General features: G+C 43.4%; 1 protein-coding gene across 1 annotated transcript in view; it reads left to right on the forward strand.

The window, feature by feature from the left end:
• The window catches only part of DCUN1D4 (defective in cullin neddylation 1 domain containing 4), a 75480-nt gene that overhangs the window by 5373 nt on the left and 53681 nt on the right, over nt 1-16426 (forward strand). Inside the window, exons 2-3 of the mRNA XM_019553197.1 lie at nt 7121-7191; nt 10433-10472. Of these exons, the coding sequence (XP_019408742.1) occupies nt 7121-7191; nt 10433-10472 (111 nt within the window). The remainder of the gene's footprint in view (nt 1-7120; nt 7192-10432; nt 10473-16426) is intronic.

The following is a 16426-nucleotide window of genomic DNA, read 5'->3' on the forward strand; positions in this document are numbered from 1 at the left end:
TTCTCCCTCATACAGCTTGCATTACACCTTTTTATTAGGAGTGAAGAAAAGGCTTGCTCCGAGAATATTTGCTGGGTAACTGATATGATGTTCTTAACAGTGGAAATTGTTGGCAAGGAGCATTTACATTGACTGAATACCAGAAGTGTGCATTGCTTGTGTGAGAGGTTGGTTATTTTTTTTGCGGACATTCAGGTGTCAGCTTATCTAAAAATGAAGTTGTTGTTGTGAGTCTTTAGATATGAATTGAAAAGTCCATTATTTTCTTGATGACTGAAGAGATGAACTTTAGTATATACCACACTTCCAGATAGTGATGTCCCACAAGCAAAAGGGATTTTTGATTAAGATAATTTATTACAAGCATAGCCGTCGTTGCTGTCATTTGCCGTGCATTCTTCTTGAACTTCGTTTACACTCAGGAAGAATATTTTTAATGTCTGCAAGACATTTCATATATTCAGAGATATGCTTGGGTCATCCTTTTGCACTTGAGACCTACATAATTGTCTGGCCCTGCAGTACATAGTGTCAGCCTCCCACTCCACTGAGGAGAAAGGGTGATTGGGGCCAGTCCAGAGGACTGCAGCATCAGGTGGGCAGCTGCTTTTCCTCTATTGCTGACATTGGTCTCCACACTACATATTCCACTGCCAGGACAGAAGCCATCAGAAGCAGCAGCCCACAAGAAAGATCCCCTAGACTCACTTCCTGTCTAATATTCTGCACTTCTTTATTGCAGTACCCTCTTGTGACTTGGGACGGTGATAATGCTCCAGGTGGTTACATAAGTTTATATGCTGGAGGTCTGCAGTAATAGGACTTATAATTGGCTAATATTACAAGATTTGAAAATTTTATTAGTGTTTTGACAGACCTGAAATCCAGTTCAGCGGTAACATAATTTTAAATGTAACGCTAAAATTCTTTCAGTGTTTGCTCTGTGAGAGAAAACATTTTAGTTTTTCCTCAAGTGCTGTTCCTTTTTGCATTGAACCTCAAACAAACGAACAGGTATACCAATAAAGATTTTTTGGGCCAATACCGACGGCCAATTATTGACCGGCCATGTCGGCCAATACTGATCTGATTGCCGATATGCAGCCCAGCAGCATGGAGAGCAGTGTCCAGCGGGCAGGTCTGTTGGGGAGAAGGGGCATGGGGAAGGGAAGATGTGTGTGGGAGCAGATCAGGGCCTCTGGAGTGAGGGAGGAAGTGGGGCAGAGGCAGGGGCAAGCGCTGCCCAGCTGGTGTGGGGCTCAGGATGGAACCGGCAGCTTGTCCAGGGAGATGCATGCAGCGGCGGGAGCCATCTCCATCACCGGGGAGGCGTGAGGGGGATGTGTCCCCCTGGATCTGTGCACGGGGGGGGGGTTGGTTGCTTCTGTGAGCTTGGGTCCAGGGCTGCTCCAGTCTCTTCCTGGTGGCTGCGCTCAGGCTGGGTGGGGCAGGGCAGGCGGCAGCAGTGGGAGGGGGGCTATAGTGTAGCCCCCACTTCCAGCACTGCCACTGCTCACCCGCTTCCGGAGTGTAGCTGCTGGGATGAGGCCGGAGCAGTCCCAGCCCTGAGCACGCAGTGGCAGCCCAGCCACACCCTGTGCACAGATCTGGGGAGGCACATACCCCCAAGGGAAGCGTGGGACGGTGGGGTGCACAGCAGTGGGAATGCCCCCCCATGCCCCTTGGACAAGCCGTTGGCTCCATCCTGCATCCTGTCTCACTTTGGCTGGACTGTGCCTGCCCCTGCCCCAGGCGCAGCCCCACTCCCTTACTACTGGGGCCTTAATCTGCCTCCTCACGCCCCTTTCCTTGTCTTCCCTTCCCCGCCCCAGGAATTACCAGCCTGACGCTGCACTCCTGGCTGCTCATGTGCTGCATCTGTATGCATACACGTGGCATTTATTGGCAACATTATCAGCCACATCAGGCAAAAAAAGCTGATTGCCAATAATGTCAATTTTCCTTTTTATTGATGCCAGTACAATAAGGACTATGTATCTGGGGCATCTCTACAAACATGCACATGTGGAAAGGAAACTTTCAGGAAAACTTTTTTTTTTCTTTTTTGGAAAGTCATACTTTTTTAACACTTAGTGTTAACTTTGTCATATGCTTAGTTGAAAATAAGGGTTTACTTCTGTAGAAAATAGGTAACATGTTTTCAGCACTCCTTTGGATATTAGTCTTGAAATCTTGCATTGGAGAAGATTTTTCCCTTCCCTAAACAATTCTGATTATAGCTCTTATTTGTTTTTTTGCTTTGGTGATGCATTCCAAAACTATGCATTTTGAAAAGTGGCTTTTAGGCCTTATTGAAAGTAATGGTAAATTTAAAATCCAGGTTTTTATTTTAACGTTTTCTAAGTGTAAACCATATATGCAGTTGTTCCTGAATCTGTAGGTAGGCATACATTTCAAAATATTGGAACTTAACTGTTTTAAATTAATTTAAATTGTAGCTTGAAAAAATTTAATTTCAGTGATTATATCTTTCTCCACTGGCCTAGCATACTCCATTTAAACAGGCTCAGCAGTAATATTTTCAGCATGCTCCTTTTCTCTCCTCTCACACCAAACTCATTGCCTAATTTTTTTGTATGGCACGTAGGTTTCAATATCTAAGCATAACCATTTCATTGCTGAAAAATAAACTGGGCACATCAAGTGACTCAGTTTTCTTGCTGTATCACTGTGTTTCATAGGAGACTGTTGCCAACACTTGCGTTCAGATGAGTCTTCTATCTGTTCTAGATTTGTAAATAAATAGGCATGTAAAAAAAATCCCCAAATAATGTCTTGATGGGAATTTTGATAGTGTTTTTTTAAATATAAAGGTTAGATGTGACCTTTATTCAGTTTAAATTAATTTGTTAGGAGCTGTGAGTATCAGATATAGACTGTTCCCACTTGCCCAAATAAATATTCCAAATACTTTAATGGAGGCATTCAGACTTTCAGTTACTAATTTATTTTAAATAAGACTATTAGATTACAGTGAGGCTGTGGTGTATCCAGGAGTTATATTTGGTTTCAACTTCTGACATCTTCTAATTCTCACAGTTTTGTCAAATTAATTCTTTTTAGCCTTTTATTTCTTTGTTGAAGACCAAAGAAGATATTTTTGACAGCCAGAACTAAATTGATTTTGCAGGTGCACAGGTAGTTTGGCAACATCTCGGGTCTCCAGTCTCCCAGAAGTATTGCAAGAGCAGCCACACTGGAAGAAGATTGATTTACTTCTTAAGTCAAAGCCTAAAATTTGGATATTTCACCCACATATTGTAGAATTCTGTTATTTCACTCAGTCTAGCTTTTGTTTGACCTTTGTTCATTTTTGCTTGAGAAGGTCTTGGAGGTTCAGAATGACTTGTACCTTAAATATTATGTGTTTTGTCTGGAAACATTAAATATCTCCTCATAATGATTGTCAAGTAGTTGGTGAAGGGCATTCAACAAATCTTGACGTTATGTAGCTTCTTTACCTTTATTTTATATACTCTCTTTTCATTTATATTGTGAATCATAGAAAATTAGCGTTGGAAGGGACCTCAGGAGGTCATCTAGTCCAAACGCTTGCTCCAAGCTGGACCATCCTCAACTAGATCATCCCAACCAAGGCTTTGTCTAGCCATGTCTTTTAAACCTCCAAGGATGGAGAGTCCACAATCTCTCTGGGTAACCTTTTCCAGTGTTTTACTACCCTCCTAGTGAGAGAGTTTTTTTTCTAATATCTAACCTAAACTTCCTTTACTGCAACTTGAGACAATTGCTCCTTGTTCTGTCATCTGGCACCACTGAGAACAGTCTAGCTCAGGGACAAGCAATTATTTCAGGTGGAGGGCTGCTTACTGAGTTTTGGCAAGCCATCAAGGGCTGCATGACAGGCATCCAGGAGCAGATAAATATTAACTTTCTAAATGTTTAGGGGTACCATAAGCCAGATAGAATGACTTGGCGGACTGCATCCGGTCCCCGAGCCACATTTTGCCCACCCATGGTCTAGCTTCATCCTCTTTGGAAGCACCCTTCAGGCAGTTGAAGGCTGCTATTAAATCCCCTCTTAGTTTTCTCTTCTGCAGATTGAATAAGCCCAGTTCCCTCAGCCTCTTCTAAATCATGTCCCCCAGCTACCTCACCATTTTTGTTACCCTCTGCTGGACTCTCTCCAATTTGTCCACATCCTTTCTGTAGTGGCAGGGGCCCAAAAATGGCACAGTACTCTAGATGTGGCCTCACCAGTGCTGAATAAAGGGTAATAATCTCTTCCCTCTATCTGCTGGCAGTATTCCTACCAATGCAGCCCAGTATGCCATTAGCCTTCTTGGCAACAAGGGCACACTGTTGGCTCATCAGCTTATTGTCCACTGTAACCCCCAGGTCCTTTTCTGTAGAGCTGCTGCTTAACCAGTTTGGTCCCATGCCTGTACTAGTTAATGGGATTGTTCTGTGCCAAGTGCAGGACTTTGCATTTGTCCTTGTTGAACTTCATGAGATTTCTTTTGGTCCCAAATGATTATTGGATTAATGGCAACTATATAGGAGGATTAATAACTGAGCCTTAATTCAGGCAATGTTATGGAGCATTTTTATGGTTATTTTAATTAAACTACAGATGCAACACCTGAATTATGTATTCTTACATTACAGCTAGTAATTCTTTACTCTCTCTTATTTTGCCCCCAATTCTGAATTTGGGAATTTCTGTTCTTTCACTACTACATATTTATAAATGTAATCATTCTGAAGGTTCTTCTGACTCTTGTTATGTCTTTTCAGTGCTCTAAATGATTTCTTTGCTTTCAAAATTAACATTTTAAATAGGTTATTGCTGTAAGGGTTTCTTTTTTCTTTTTCTTTCTTTGCTGGCAGAGCACAATTTTGGTTCTGACTAACAAAAAATGGGCTTAATTTAGTTTGGTATAATAAGACTCAAACTAGCCCAAACTGATAAATTGGTGACCAGATGTCTGTCCTCAAATTAAGCTACAGCTGGGTTGATGTGAAACCAAATTAACAGTTCAACGAAGTGATTCCCTTTAGATATAAGATACATTTTGTGATCCCTGGCAGACATGTTTATCAAACATTATAGAATCATAGAAAATTATGGTTGAAAGGGACCTCAGGAGGTCATCTAATCCAACCCCCTGCTCATAGCAGGACCATCCTGAACTAGATCATTCCAGCAAGCGCTTTCAGAGTATCATGTGAAAAATCATAACAGCAGACATTAAACCTGTTTAAACCCAGTTAAAAATGGCAGATAAGCCACAAAGAAGCTGCAGTATTATAGCAATTTCTTTGTGGCGCAGAAGTATCCCCTAGGCAGATGGGGGTTCAGGAGCTCCCCAGATTTAACATATGATTCAGTGTCTGAAAGCCCAGACACTTAAAGGGTGGGCTGCAGTTGACAATGTGCCCTGGGGCTTGGATCTCCAACTGTAGGTGTGCCTTTTAAAGGTCTGGATATGCGGGCAATCCAGCATCAAAAACTCTGCGCCAGCAGTTCTGTAATTGGGATCTTACAAACGCTAGCAGGGCAATTTTGGTATCTGGGATAAAATTAATCAGATCCCAATTGTGTGATTATATTAATGTCATTCAGGGCCCTTTGCAATATGGAAGTATTTTGCAATAATTTTACTGTGGCCAGTTGGTGTTAGTTTGTCACATGACACACCTAAGGCATGGTGAATATAATGTCTGCCACGGATCTATGATTCTTCAGATTTCCAGAGATATCTTTAATGTTTTATCCACTATGATGAGAGAGTCCAAACTTGTATGTCTAAAAGGTATTCCTATAGTTGTGAATGCGTTTTGTTAATATTAGTTTGCAGCAGTGTTGTTCTATATGAAAAAAATCTGAATTGTGCTATATTTTTAGTGTAGTCTTAATTTGAATACCTTGTATAGTCTACCCTCAAACTCTGTGCTTCGTGTAGTGTTTGTTTGGAGAATCATTTATAATACTGAAGTGGAGGTATGAGGACTATGTTTTTCACTTAAATTTTGTTTTAGCATCTGGTTAGAGAATAATATTCCCATGCTGGAATGCTTTAATCTAATGACTAGTATGAGCTAGGCATATAGGGCCCTGCCAAGCAAAATTTTATGGAGGAGTGTTCTGTTTATAGGGTTAGCTGTTTCTTCAGGTGAGGCTTGATCATGCAAATGTAGACTACCATACATAGTTTTATTGAATTTCATAGGAAACCTTTCTATAGTAATAATCATATTCAGTAGTGTTTACAGACAAATAGGGCTATAAGGGACTCAAGAAGTTATGTGGTCCAGTTCCCTGCTCAGGATAGGTTAATTCCCATCCAAAGTATCCCAGCAAATGTTTGTTTAGCCAAGGGGTTCCCAAATTTTTTATGCCGTGGCCTGGCAAACCGCGGCCCAGCAGTCACGGCTGACAGTGGTTGGAATTTCTGGCCGGAAAATAGGTAAGGATACACCCCACCCCTTGGGCAGGAGGTGGGCCAAACCCTGTGCTGCCGTAGGCCCTGCAGAAGGAGCCGTGGCCTCTCCGCCTGGCTCTGGGGGGCCATGGTCCGCCACAGGCCGGCAGCTGGTCCGCCACAGCCTGGCACCAGGTCCTAGCCTGGGGATTGAGAATCCTGGTTTAGCCTGCTCTTAGTGATGTATTTGTCAGATTGCATGCCCAGTGCCTAGACTGTACTTAACCACTAGCTTTGCACCCTAACTTGGTTGTATTTTAGCAGCAGTATTTAACTTTGGATATGTTGAGGGGAAAAAAATCTATTTATTATTTCTGAATGAGCCTCTGATGTACCTTTGTGAATGGGAAGAATTTTAAAACAAACGCATGTTAAGAATCTTGTACAAGACTCAAAAGCATGCAAATAATTTTGTATTTAGTTGATCCAGGAATATACTTGAAGAAAATTCTTTATTTTTTGTAAGTTCTTACTAATTCCCAGACTGTGGTGGGAATAAAGGTGATAAAAAAATAGTATTAACTTGGCTTGTACAACATAGCTTTGTGGTGGTGTTAGGATTTGTTTTTTTAATAACAACATGAATATATTAAATCTCATTTAGAGCTATAGAAACTATAAGAGACAAAACTAATTATTTTCCCCCCCCCCTTTAGATTTTCAGCTGAACTCTCATCTGTCAACACTGGCAAATATTCACAAGATTTACCACACTTTGAATAAGCTGGTAATGTCATTTCTTAATTTAATTAGTTATTTATTCTAGCATGCATTTATTTGTCTTTTGAAATCTTTAGATTATTACACTTCAAAGAATTTTTTTTAGGGAGAGGGGATGGTGGGCAGATTAAGAAAAAGGAAGTTCACAGGTTTTACAACTAAACAATCAAAAGACGGGCAGTGGCAGTGAAGGTTGCTTGTGTATGCAGAAGGGACAGGGACAGAAGTTGCACACACATTGTTTTAAGTGATCGGAAATTGGTCTAAACCTGTAACAGAACAGAAGTTTAGTGCACATAACCCAGTTTCAAAATGGCTGAAACTGGTTAAAATTAAACTTGGTTGAATGTAGTATCAGGCTTAACTGATTTGGGTCAAACTGGTTTATGGAACTTTTGTCCCAGACCCCTTCCTGGTTTTAGTTAAATAAGTCTTCCAGCATCCCAGCATGCTTTTCAGCCCTGGACTGGGCTGTGCGGTCTACTCCAGAGAGCGGGGCTGGCCCTGCCCCTGCCCCTCTGTTCTTTAGCCAGAGTGAGGGTGGGACTATCGCCAGATGCCTGGCAGCATGTCCCCCTAAGGTGAAGGGGCAAAGAGGGAAGGATCCCCTCCTCTTCCCCTCCCTTCCACCCATCCCCGGGACTGCAGCTGGGGTCTGCTTCACCAGGGTGGAGCAGCCTTTATTAGGGTCCCCTCTGGCCCCCCTTGCTGCTCCGGCAGCAGGGGTGGGGGCATGACCAGACACTGGCCAGCATAGCCCTGCCATCTGCTTTTGCCCAGGCCTGGGGCTGAGGCTGCGGGGCTGAGCCAGGCTGGCCTGCGAGCACTGCTGAGGGTGGGATGTGGAAGTACCGGCCTGGGCCGGGCCTTGGGGACAGGGGCCTTCCCAGCCAGCTGCAGCATCAATTGGGGCTGCAGAAGCTGTGTGTCTAGATTGCCCCTGGCTCCCTTCTTGCCGGCGGGGCCAGGCTCTTACAGAGCCACAGCTGGAAGGGGAGGGCCCTGCCTCTGTGATCCAGGCTGGCCCCTCTACATCTACCCTCAGCAGTGCCTACAGCTGACCCAGCTCAGCCCTGGGCGAAGCAAGTGGATAGTAGGGCTGGTCTGGGCCGGGTTATGGGGACAGGGCCCTTCCCTGCTGGCTGAAGTTCCGTGACGGCCTGGCATGCGTGGGCAGTGGCTGGCTGTGCAGAGGCAACACTCCTACAGCTGTGGGCAGGTGCCTTGGCAGCTGGACTGGCTGTGTGAGATGAATCCTTTGTGTCCGTGGCTGCCTGGCTCAGCTTGGAAGTGCTGGTGGGCCTGGAGCCTGGCAGCTATCCATCATGCAAGCTCATGTGCCTACCGCCATGCCCCAACTTTACCTGAGGCTGCTGTCCTGCCCAGCTCTGGCCATGCCTCCCACTGTGTAAGCAGCCAGTGGGTTAGAAAGCTGGGCAGACCCTGGTTAGGGTCCCTGTGCTGCTGGGAGAGAGGGGAGATGGGAGTTTAATCCCCCTTCTTCACCCGGCTTGCCTGAGGTTGCCCTGGATGGTATCTGGTCATGCCCCCCACTCTGGGACAAACCTGCTCCGGGAAGGGCTGCTTTCCCCTTCCCCCTCCTGGCACACCCCAGCTGGGGTCCCTGCAGGCCAGGGTGGGGGTTTAAACCCTTCCCTGATTGTACTCAGCGGCCCGCCCCGCATCAGCTTCCCTCCAACCTCGCTTGTGGCTGCTGCTGAAAGGATGAGAGGGCTTGCTGTAGTGCCCCTTGGCCTGAGCCAGTACAGGCATGTGGCTGCATTTCCAGAATCAAAAGTGAATCCCTATTCAGTTGCAAATTGGTTCAATCTACACAGGTTAGACTAACCTGCAAAGATTGAATCAATTTAGGTTCAGGCTTTTTGAATGTCTGTACTTAGCCAAGGAGCTGGAATTAAGTTGAGCTGTGTTCAGTGGAGCTGTTGACTCGTAATCAGGTTTCACACAAGCTTTCATGTATACTCTGGTGTATGCATAGTGCTTGTGTCTACAGCTTACAGCTTTGTCAGATTCTTCAAGATGCTTGCCTCATTTGTTGTGCATAATCACTAAACTTTTAACTCTGCATTGTAGCTAGCTGTGGATCCATGCACAGCATAACCTTTTTCAGCTGCTCACTTCATGAGTTTTATCAAAATGTGTGTTCAGATTAGTGTTTTTCTTAAGGGCTCATAATTTAGTCCATTTTATTAGTTTTCCTAGGAACATGTAATTCTACTTTTGCTAAATTGGAGTTATTTTTGTATTGTATTTCACCTGTTTTTTCATAGCTAGCTAGTAGTTCTTTCAGCAGTAGAAAAATTTAAAACAGCATTGTAGATATTTTATAATGAGCCCTCTCTCTAAACCAGCTGAATAGTGTTTGATTAAGCTTTAAAATATTAAAGAAAATTACCATTAAATGTTCTAGGCTCAGAATGTACCAATCTCATAAGGGTATAGTTACAAAAAATACAGAACAACTTGAAAATGGATTCCACGTACACACATGCAAATTACCTGGAAGAATTTTCCCAAGTTTGTTTTCCTGGTAGAAAAACTTAACTGGAGACTTGAACAGACATTCAAACACTGGAGCAGAGAGCTTGCAGTGCGGATGCTGCAGAGCCAGGGGGCCCCTGTGCACGGAACTCAGCATGCTCTGCAGGCTCTCTCCATCTGCCTGGAGATAAACGGCACTAGTGCACAGGGCATACCTGCTTGGCCGACCCTAGACTGCTCAAGGTCAGCCTGTGTCTCCCTGCAACACACAGTGTGTGGGGAATGTGCAGGGAGCATGTTCTGTTCCCTGCTCAGCTAGAACAATACAGTGTATCCTGAGTGACAGACTTCCTCTGTGGGAGAGGGGGTAGGAACAAAATACCTTGGGATGCTGGAGGACTGTGATGCAGCTTCTCTCAGAAGGGAAAGTGTATACATGTTTACTGTCCCAGGAAAAATTCTCCTGGGAGTGATTTTAACTGTGGTTCTTTCCTGGTTATTTTTCTCCCAAGGCAGCCATTTTTGTTCTTGGAGAAAAATCCTGAACATCTGTGCACTCATGGTTTCCACTGGGAGAGCAATGACTCTTCCAATAGAAACTGAATGTCAGTATGTGGCCAGACTAGAAACATTTAATGTAACCTTAACTAAATTTATAAAAATGAAATGGGCTATCAAGTAGTGCTTAAATTCTGAACAGCCAAGCAATCGTATCCTTTAATTGCATTAATCAAAATGTCTTGCAGAATCTGACAGAAGACGTTGGTCAAGACGATCACCAGACAGGTACTGAATAAATACATACTAGAAACATACTGTAGTAATTGAAGTGTGTTAATTAAAGGAAAGCTCATGAAAAATATTCAACCTAAATTAATATCTCCTAGAAAAGAATCAAAGCAGATTTGTTCTGTTTTTAAACAAGTGCTTTTAAAAAAGATATTTGTTTCTAAATTTACCAGTGGTAAAAGGTCTTCCTATACTTACTCAGATATAAGGTGACCCTGAATAGAAGATGACCCCCGAACAATTAGGTTCTGTATATGGAAAATGTATAAATATGTTATAATTTTCCAGGTGTAAAATCTATTTATTGGAGGTTTGCCTTGAACTTGATCTCTTCCCACTCCTATAGCAGGGAAAATATATCTGGGGAGGGGAGGTCAGGTGCCCTTCTTGCTCTCTTCCCTGCAACTTCTTCCCCCTGCAGCCTGTTCCCACCCACCTTTATTATCAAGTCCTGCTCTTCCTGAGCTCGTGGAAGTGTGGTGCAAATTTGAAAACACTTTTATCTACACTTACTTTGTTAGAATGGTAATGAAGGAAGCATCAGAAGAAAGCGGGAAGGTGGGAAATTTTTGCAGATTTTGTGTGAGGAACTGGTTGTGGAGGATGGGTCTATACGGGACAGGGTGGAAGGGGAAAATTGTATTAAAGCATGAGGTTTCGAAGGGCTGGGGATACAAGGTTTGAAAGGAAAGGGAAGGATTTTGAAGGAAATAAGAGGGAAAAGACAAAGTAACTGAAGTGATTTGTCAGAGCATCTAGTAAGGCGAATGTGGAGAGAAGGGTAATGGGGGAAGATTTAAAAGGGGAACAGATAGAGCTGTTGTGGAGAATGAGGAGGAAGATTTGAACAGTAAGAGAGATGGAATGTAGAGTGGGGTTTTGGAAAAACAGCAAAATGCCCACAGGAGAAGTGTTTGGGGGAAGAATCATTGGTCCATGTATTTTGGGAATGCAGCTTTGCACAGGAGTTTTGGAGGAAAGCACAAGAGATTTGTGAAAATTTTAGAAGTGAATGATAAGAAATTTTGAGACAGTGATGTATGGGTTGGTTAAGAAAGGGCAGGCAAAAGGGAAAGTACAGGCATGAATAATCTCTGGTAATGCAGCACTGTGGAAAGTGAGGAACTTTCTCATCATGAAGGGAATGGATTTTACTATGAAAGAATGTTTATAGCTAGCCCTGTCTGAGCTCAGATATTACGTGCAAAGGGAGGAGGAGGAGGAAGATGAGAGTAAGAGGGAGGAGATGTGGAGGAAAGGTAAATGAAAATATGTATTTCACTTGAGGGAGTGCCTGAAATAGTGAGGAGAGAGAGAGGAGAGGCTAGGAAAGGGGATAGTTGTGGAACGAGATAATGTTATTGTAAACTGTTAGGAGATGAAGAGGAGTTAATATGTTACGAAGTTTTGTTGGATTATATAATGTTTCATATTTGTAAATATAAGAGGTTTTGGTTTTTAATAAAATGTTGAGAATAATAATAATGATGGGAACCTTTTTTTATTAATATTATGTTTACACAGTATGGGCCATGCATTTTATTTAATTAGCTTTGTTGTTGGTTTCCACTACTGAACACATGCTGCTTTTGGAAGCAGTTCAATGATAACGTATTTAATGAGGTTTCCTTTTGCGCAAATGTTTTCCCATGCTGATTGATGGGAGGGGAACCTCATCCTCAAGTAAATACAGTAATTGTTTCCATCTTTTTACTACTTATGAACAGTAATTTTTTAAAAGACCCTGTCTCAACATAGCTCTCACTCCTGGGTCTCAGGTCTTTAATACAAGACTAATTTAATCCCCCTTGTCTTCTGAGAAGTTAAGAGCAGTAGTGGAAACAGCACAGGTTGGGCCCTTGCTGGCTGTTGTGCACAACCCTGGCCTAACTGCTGTACTTCATGTAGCCCAGTCATCTCTATCTTTATTAAAATTGACAAAGGAGCCTGCCTAAGGAATTGAACCTCCCTAAAAGCTGTTTTGTCTCCTCTCAATGCTGTGTCATGTCCATCAAGGTTCATTCTTATTATGTAGCTTTGTTAATTATGTTTGCAGGTGCTATTTTAGGCACAGAAGAAAGTATGATGGGCCTGTAAGTATTTCTTGAGGTTCTTTAGGAAATTTAAGTCCAAAATTGGTCCTTCTAGAACAATTAATAAGGCAGGCACTTGAAGCTCAAGACTTAGTTGTCCAAGACAACTGAGTATAAGGCACTGGGGCAGACCAGTCTTCCACTATAACTAGTAGTATTGCTTTGCCAGTGAAAGATCTTGCGTCGTTATGAGACAGGTTTCACCAAATGTTTGCTACTTAGCGATGCTGAAGCGTGGCACATTAGGTGGAATGAAGTCTTTTTCTGTTGTAAGTGGAAACGGGCATGTGTTTGATTCTAGGTATACTCCATAATCTGGCCTGATCACTCTTGACAGTTTGTAAGGGCACAGAGCATACATGCTTTAAGACAGTTCTCTTACTCTGCATCACTGAAGTTGGGAATTCTTAGTGTATTTGGAACTCTTCTTACAGCTAGCCCAGTATTCTTAGCTTGACAGTAAGTATAAAAACCCCTGGCCTTGCTGCTGCTGGTACCTCTTCTAATGGGAATATGAGTACAGACAGCTTTGGTCTTGCCCAGTATCAGTGCTTCAGGTAACACTAACTATCACACTCAAAGTTTCCTGTCTTCCTGTGCAGTTCTAGGTGATGAAAGCTGCTTTCTGAACTCAGATTTGCCAGAAGACTTTCCTGCTTCCAAATACGTCACTTGTGTGATTGAAAACATCTGTTACAGGAACTATTGGCTGGTCTTGAGTTGCAATCAAATGGAAATATAAGAGTTGCTAATGAGAGGTCCCTGTGCCAAGCACCCCAAACTAGGAGTTTGCCATAGATGTGCATCATGTGTTGAATGAACTGGTGAAAAAAGGTGTAGTAGATCCTTTGCATGTATTTTCTGATTTAGACAGAAGGATTCCTATTAGTGGAGACAAATGTATGTCCATGAGCTCTCTGGCATTTTACACGCTGATCAATACCTCTGCAGATATGTGTTGTCACATTCTTTCAAGACATGATGTTTTTGAAAGATCTCCTTAAAGATCAACACATTTAATGAAAATATTTTTGACCTGCTTGATTGCTGTGGGCTTCAGCTTTTTAGTTGAAAGGTCATTTTTCCGCTGGCTAAAAAATACTGAGACTGCAGATCATGGTGACTGAGTTTCAGGACGTGTTGACTTGATTTACATATGGAGGCAGTCCTTGATTTATGACTTTTGGAGTTACGACATTTGTAAATTGACACTCTGGGTCGAGGTTCCCATGTTGGTTTTGCCTTTACCACAGTCGACAGCTGCGTCTAGCTGGTAAGTCTGTTGTGGTGCGGGGGAGGGAAGGGATGTGGGAGGGCAGATCAATGCCTCTCACAGCAAGGGAGGTATTGGGGCTGGGGCTGGGACCTGGGCTGAGGCAAGCACTGCCCAGGGAGGGGGTGGGGCAGCTGGTGCCACTGTGCACCACCCATCTGGAAGCTGCTAATGTGGCGACTTGTCAAGTAGCTCTTGCTGCTGCTCCTGCTGCTGGTCTAGGAGGGTGTGGGATGGGGGGGTATGCCCCAGGATCTGCGTGGGGTTTGCAGGGCCAGGGCTGTGCCAGGTTGTGCTCCAGGTGGAAGGCAGAAGCTCTGGGAGCGGGGGCTATGCTCCCCCACTGCTTACCAAGCCAGCCAAGCAGCACGCAGTGGTGAGAGCCGGCCTGGTCTTGCTGCACCTCCCAGACGAGCAGTGGCTTCGCCTTAGCTGGGTGAGTATCGGCAGAGCATAGAGGGGCGTGTGCCTCTGGACTGGGGTGGGGCGGGTGGCGGAGCGGGGGTTATCGGGGGGTTGCAGTGAGTTTTTGAGTGGCACATGCTCTGCTTCCACTCACCCAGCTGGGGCAAAGCTGCTGCTCGTCTGGGAGGCATGGGGAGGCCAGGCTGGCTCCCGCCGCTGCACATTGCTTGTCTGGAGGCAACGCAGTGGCTCAGTCTTGCGCCAGCCTTGCACCAGCCCATTCCTAGAGCCTTTTGTGTGGAGTGCAGCCTGGTGCAACCCTGGCCCTGTCTGCCCTGTACAGGTCCTGGGGCACACACCCCTGACCCATGCCCTCTGGGACTAGTAGTGGGAGCTGTGGCGAGAGCTGCCAGGCAAGCTGCCACATGAGCAGGTCCTGGATCAGCGGCACAAGCTGCCCCAACCCTTCCCTGGCCAGTGCTTGCCCCAGCTCAGGTCTGAGCCCCGGCCCCAATTCTTCCCTTGCAATAGTGGCATTGGTTGATCTGCCCCACCCCGGCCCTCCAACACACACATACTCCTTCCTCCCCCTTCCTCACAGCAGACTTACCAGCTGGGTGCAACTATGTTAACCTTCATAAAGGAACCAATCCTCCATTTATAACATTGTTCCTATGGGAAAATTGGTTCTGAGTTACAATATTTTGACTTGAGCCAGTTTTCAGGAACCAATTGTGTTGCAAGTCTGAGGACTGCCTGTAATAAATTTTAAAGGGCTCTGTTCTATGGACTTGTCTGACACTACTCTTAGCTGCTGTTTGATAGCCATGTTAATGGATCTAGTCTTCATTTAAACATTATTTTCTTGCTAACATGTATATCAAGGTTTCTTTTCACAATATGCATAATTATTCTGAGAATCCTTTGACTTTTTGAAGACAAGCCCTGAAGTCTGCACACTTCGTTGCTTCTTGTGGTATCCATCTGCTGGTTAATGTTGTTACAAAGTAGATTTAAATCCATTACACTACATTTAAGACAGCATCATTTTTTAACTTAAAGTTAAAAATGTAAGTCTAAAGTTTGTAATGACAGAAATTATTAGTGCCTTTTTTACATCTCACTATTTAATTTTGTATCATATGTGCAAAAGTACTATAGTTAAATTTTTTAAATTTAAGTGCTTGCAGAATCAGGGTCTTATATGTATACTTTTCTTATACATTCAAATTTTTACAGCTTGAATTTGAAGTCAGGAAGAAAATACTTCTGAAGCAGAATGCAGGATAGACTAGGCCGCTATCTTGCTGAATTTGTTCTCATTTTCATGTTTGCTGCACTTGAGGTTTTGATGTATATGTTAGGTTTCTTATTTGGTTTTAGAAAAAAAACCCTAGCTTGTTAGGAATTTTGATTAGCCTTGTTGCTACTGCCCGCTTAATGACAGAACTTCTTTTTTGTTTTTTCAAAGCAATTGCTTCAGTGTTAACAGTGCAACATCATGTAGATGCCTATTGCACTAACAAAATAATGCTGACTCTTCTTTTTATTACATATCTGCCAAATTTTCACACTTTTCTTATTGGACATTCTTGAAACTGTTTAATTGCTAGGAAAGCAAAACAGGATGCTTACAGGCTTTTTTGATGGAGAAGATGAACATTATACATAGGGCTTCTACTTCTCTAAAGATAGCATTGGTAACACTATCATTCACCTGCTAACCTCTCCTGATATTTGAGGACTGTTCCACTCTTATGGAGTGTATATCTTGCACTTTGCTTTTCTGTGTCTTTTTCAGATCTTAATTGATTATCTTGAGTGTTTATTTCTGAGAACTCCCTCTCCTCTACATTTGAGGGAACTGAATAGTGTGTTTGAAACAGTATTCATCTTTGGCAGGGCTTTGGGTTGGTGGTGCCACTTGGAAGTTCTGCCTTGCAAATGCTTGCTTCAAGTGTCAGAAATCATAAAGAACTAGGAAAATTCTGTCAGTTGTGAGTGGAGATCGAGGAGTAAGAATCTTTCAAGATACCTACAACTCTTCCACTGAAGAAGTTAAGTAATTTTCCTGTCAAGAATTTCATGAGATTATTGAAGTCAGTGGGTGTTGTGTGTATATTCAGAGGGCGATCAGACTATAACTAATCATAAGAGAAAGTTGGAGATAGAAATTACTT

Source organism: Crocodylus porosus, unplaced genomic scaffold, assembly GCF_001723895.1.
Source record: "Crocodylus porosus isolate Cpor-Errol unplaced genomic scaffold, CroPor_comp1, whole genome shotgun sequence".
NCBI lineage: Eukaryota > Metazoa > Chordata > Crocodylia > Crocodylidae > Crocodylus > Crocodylus porosus.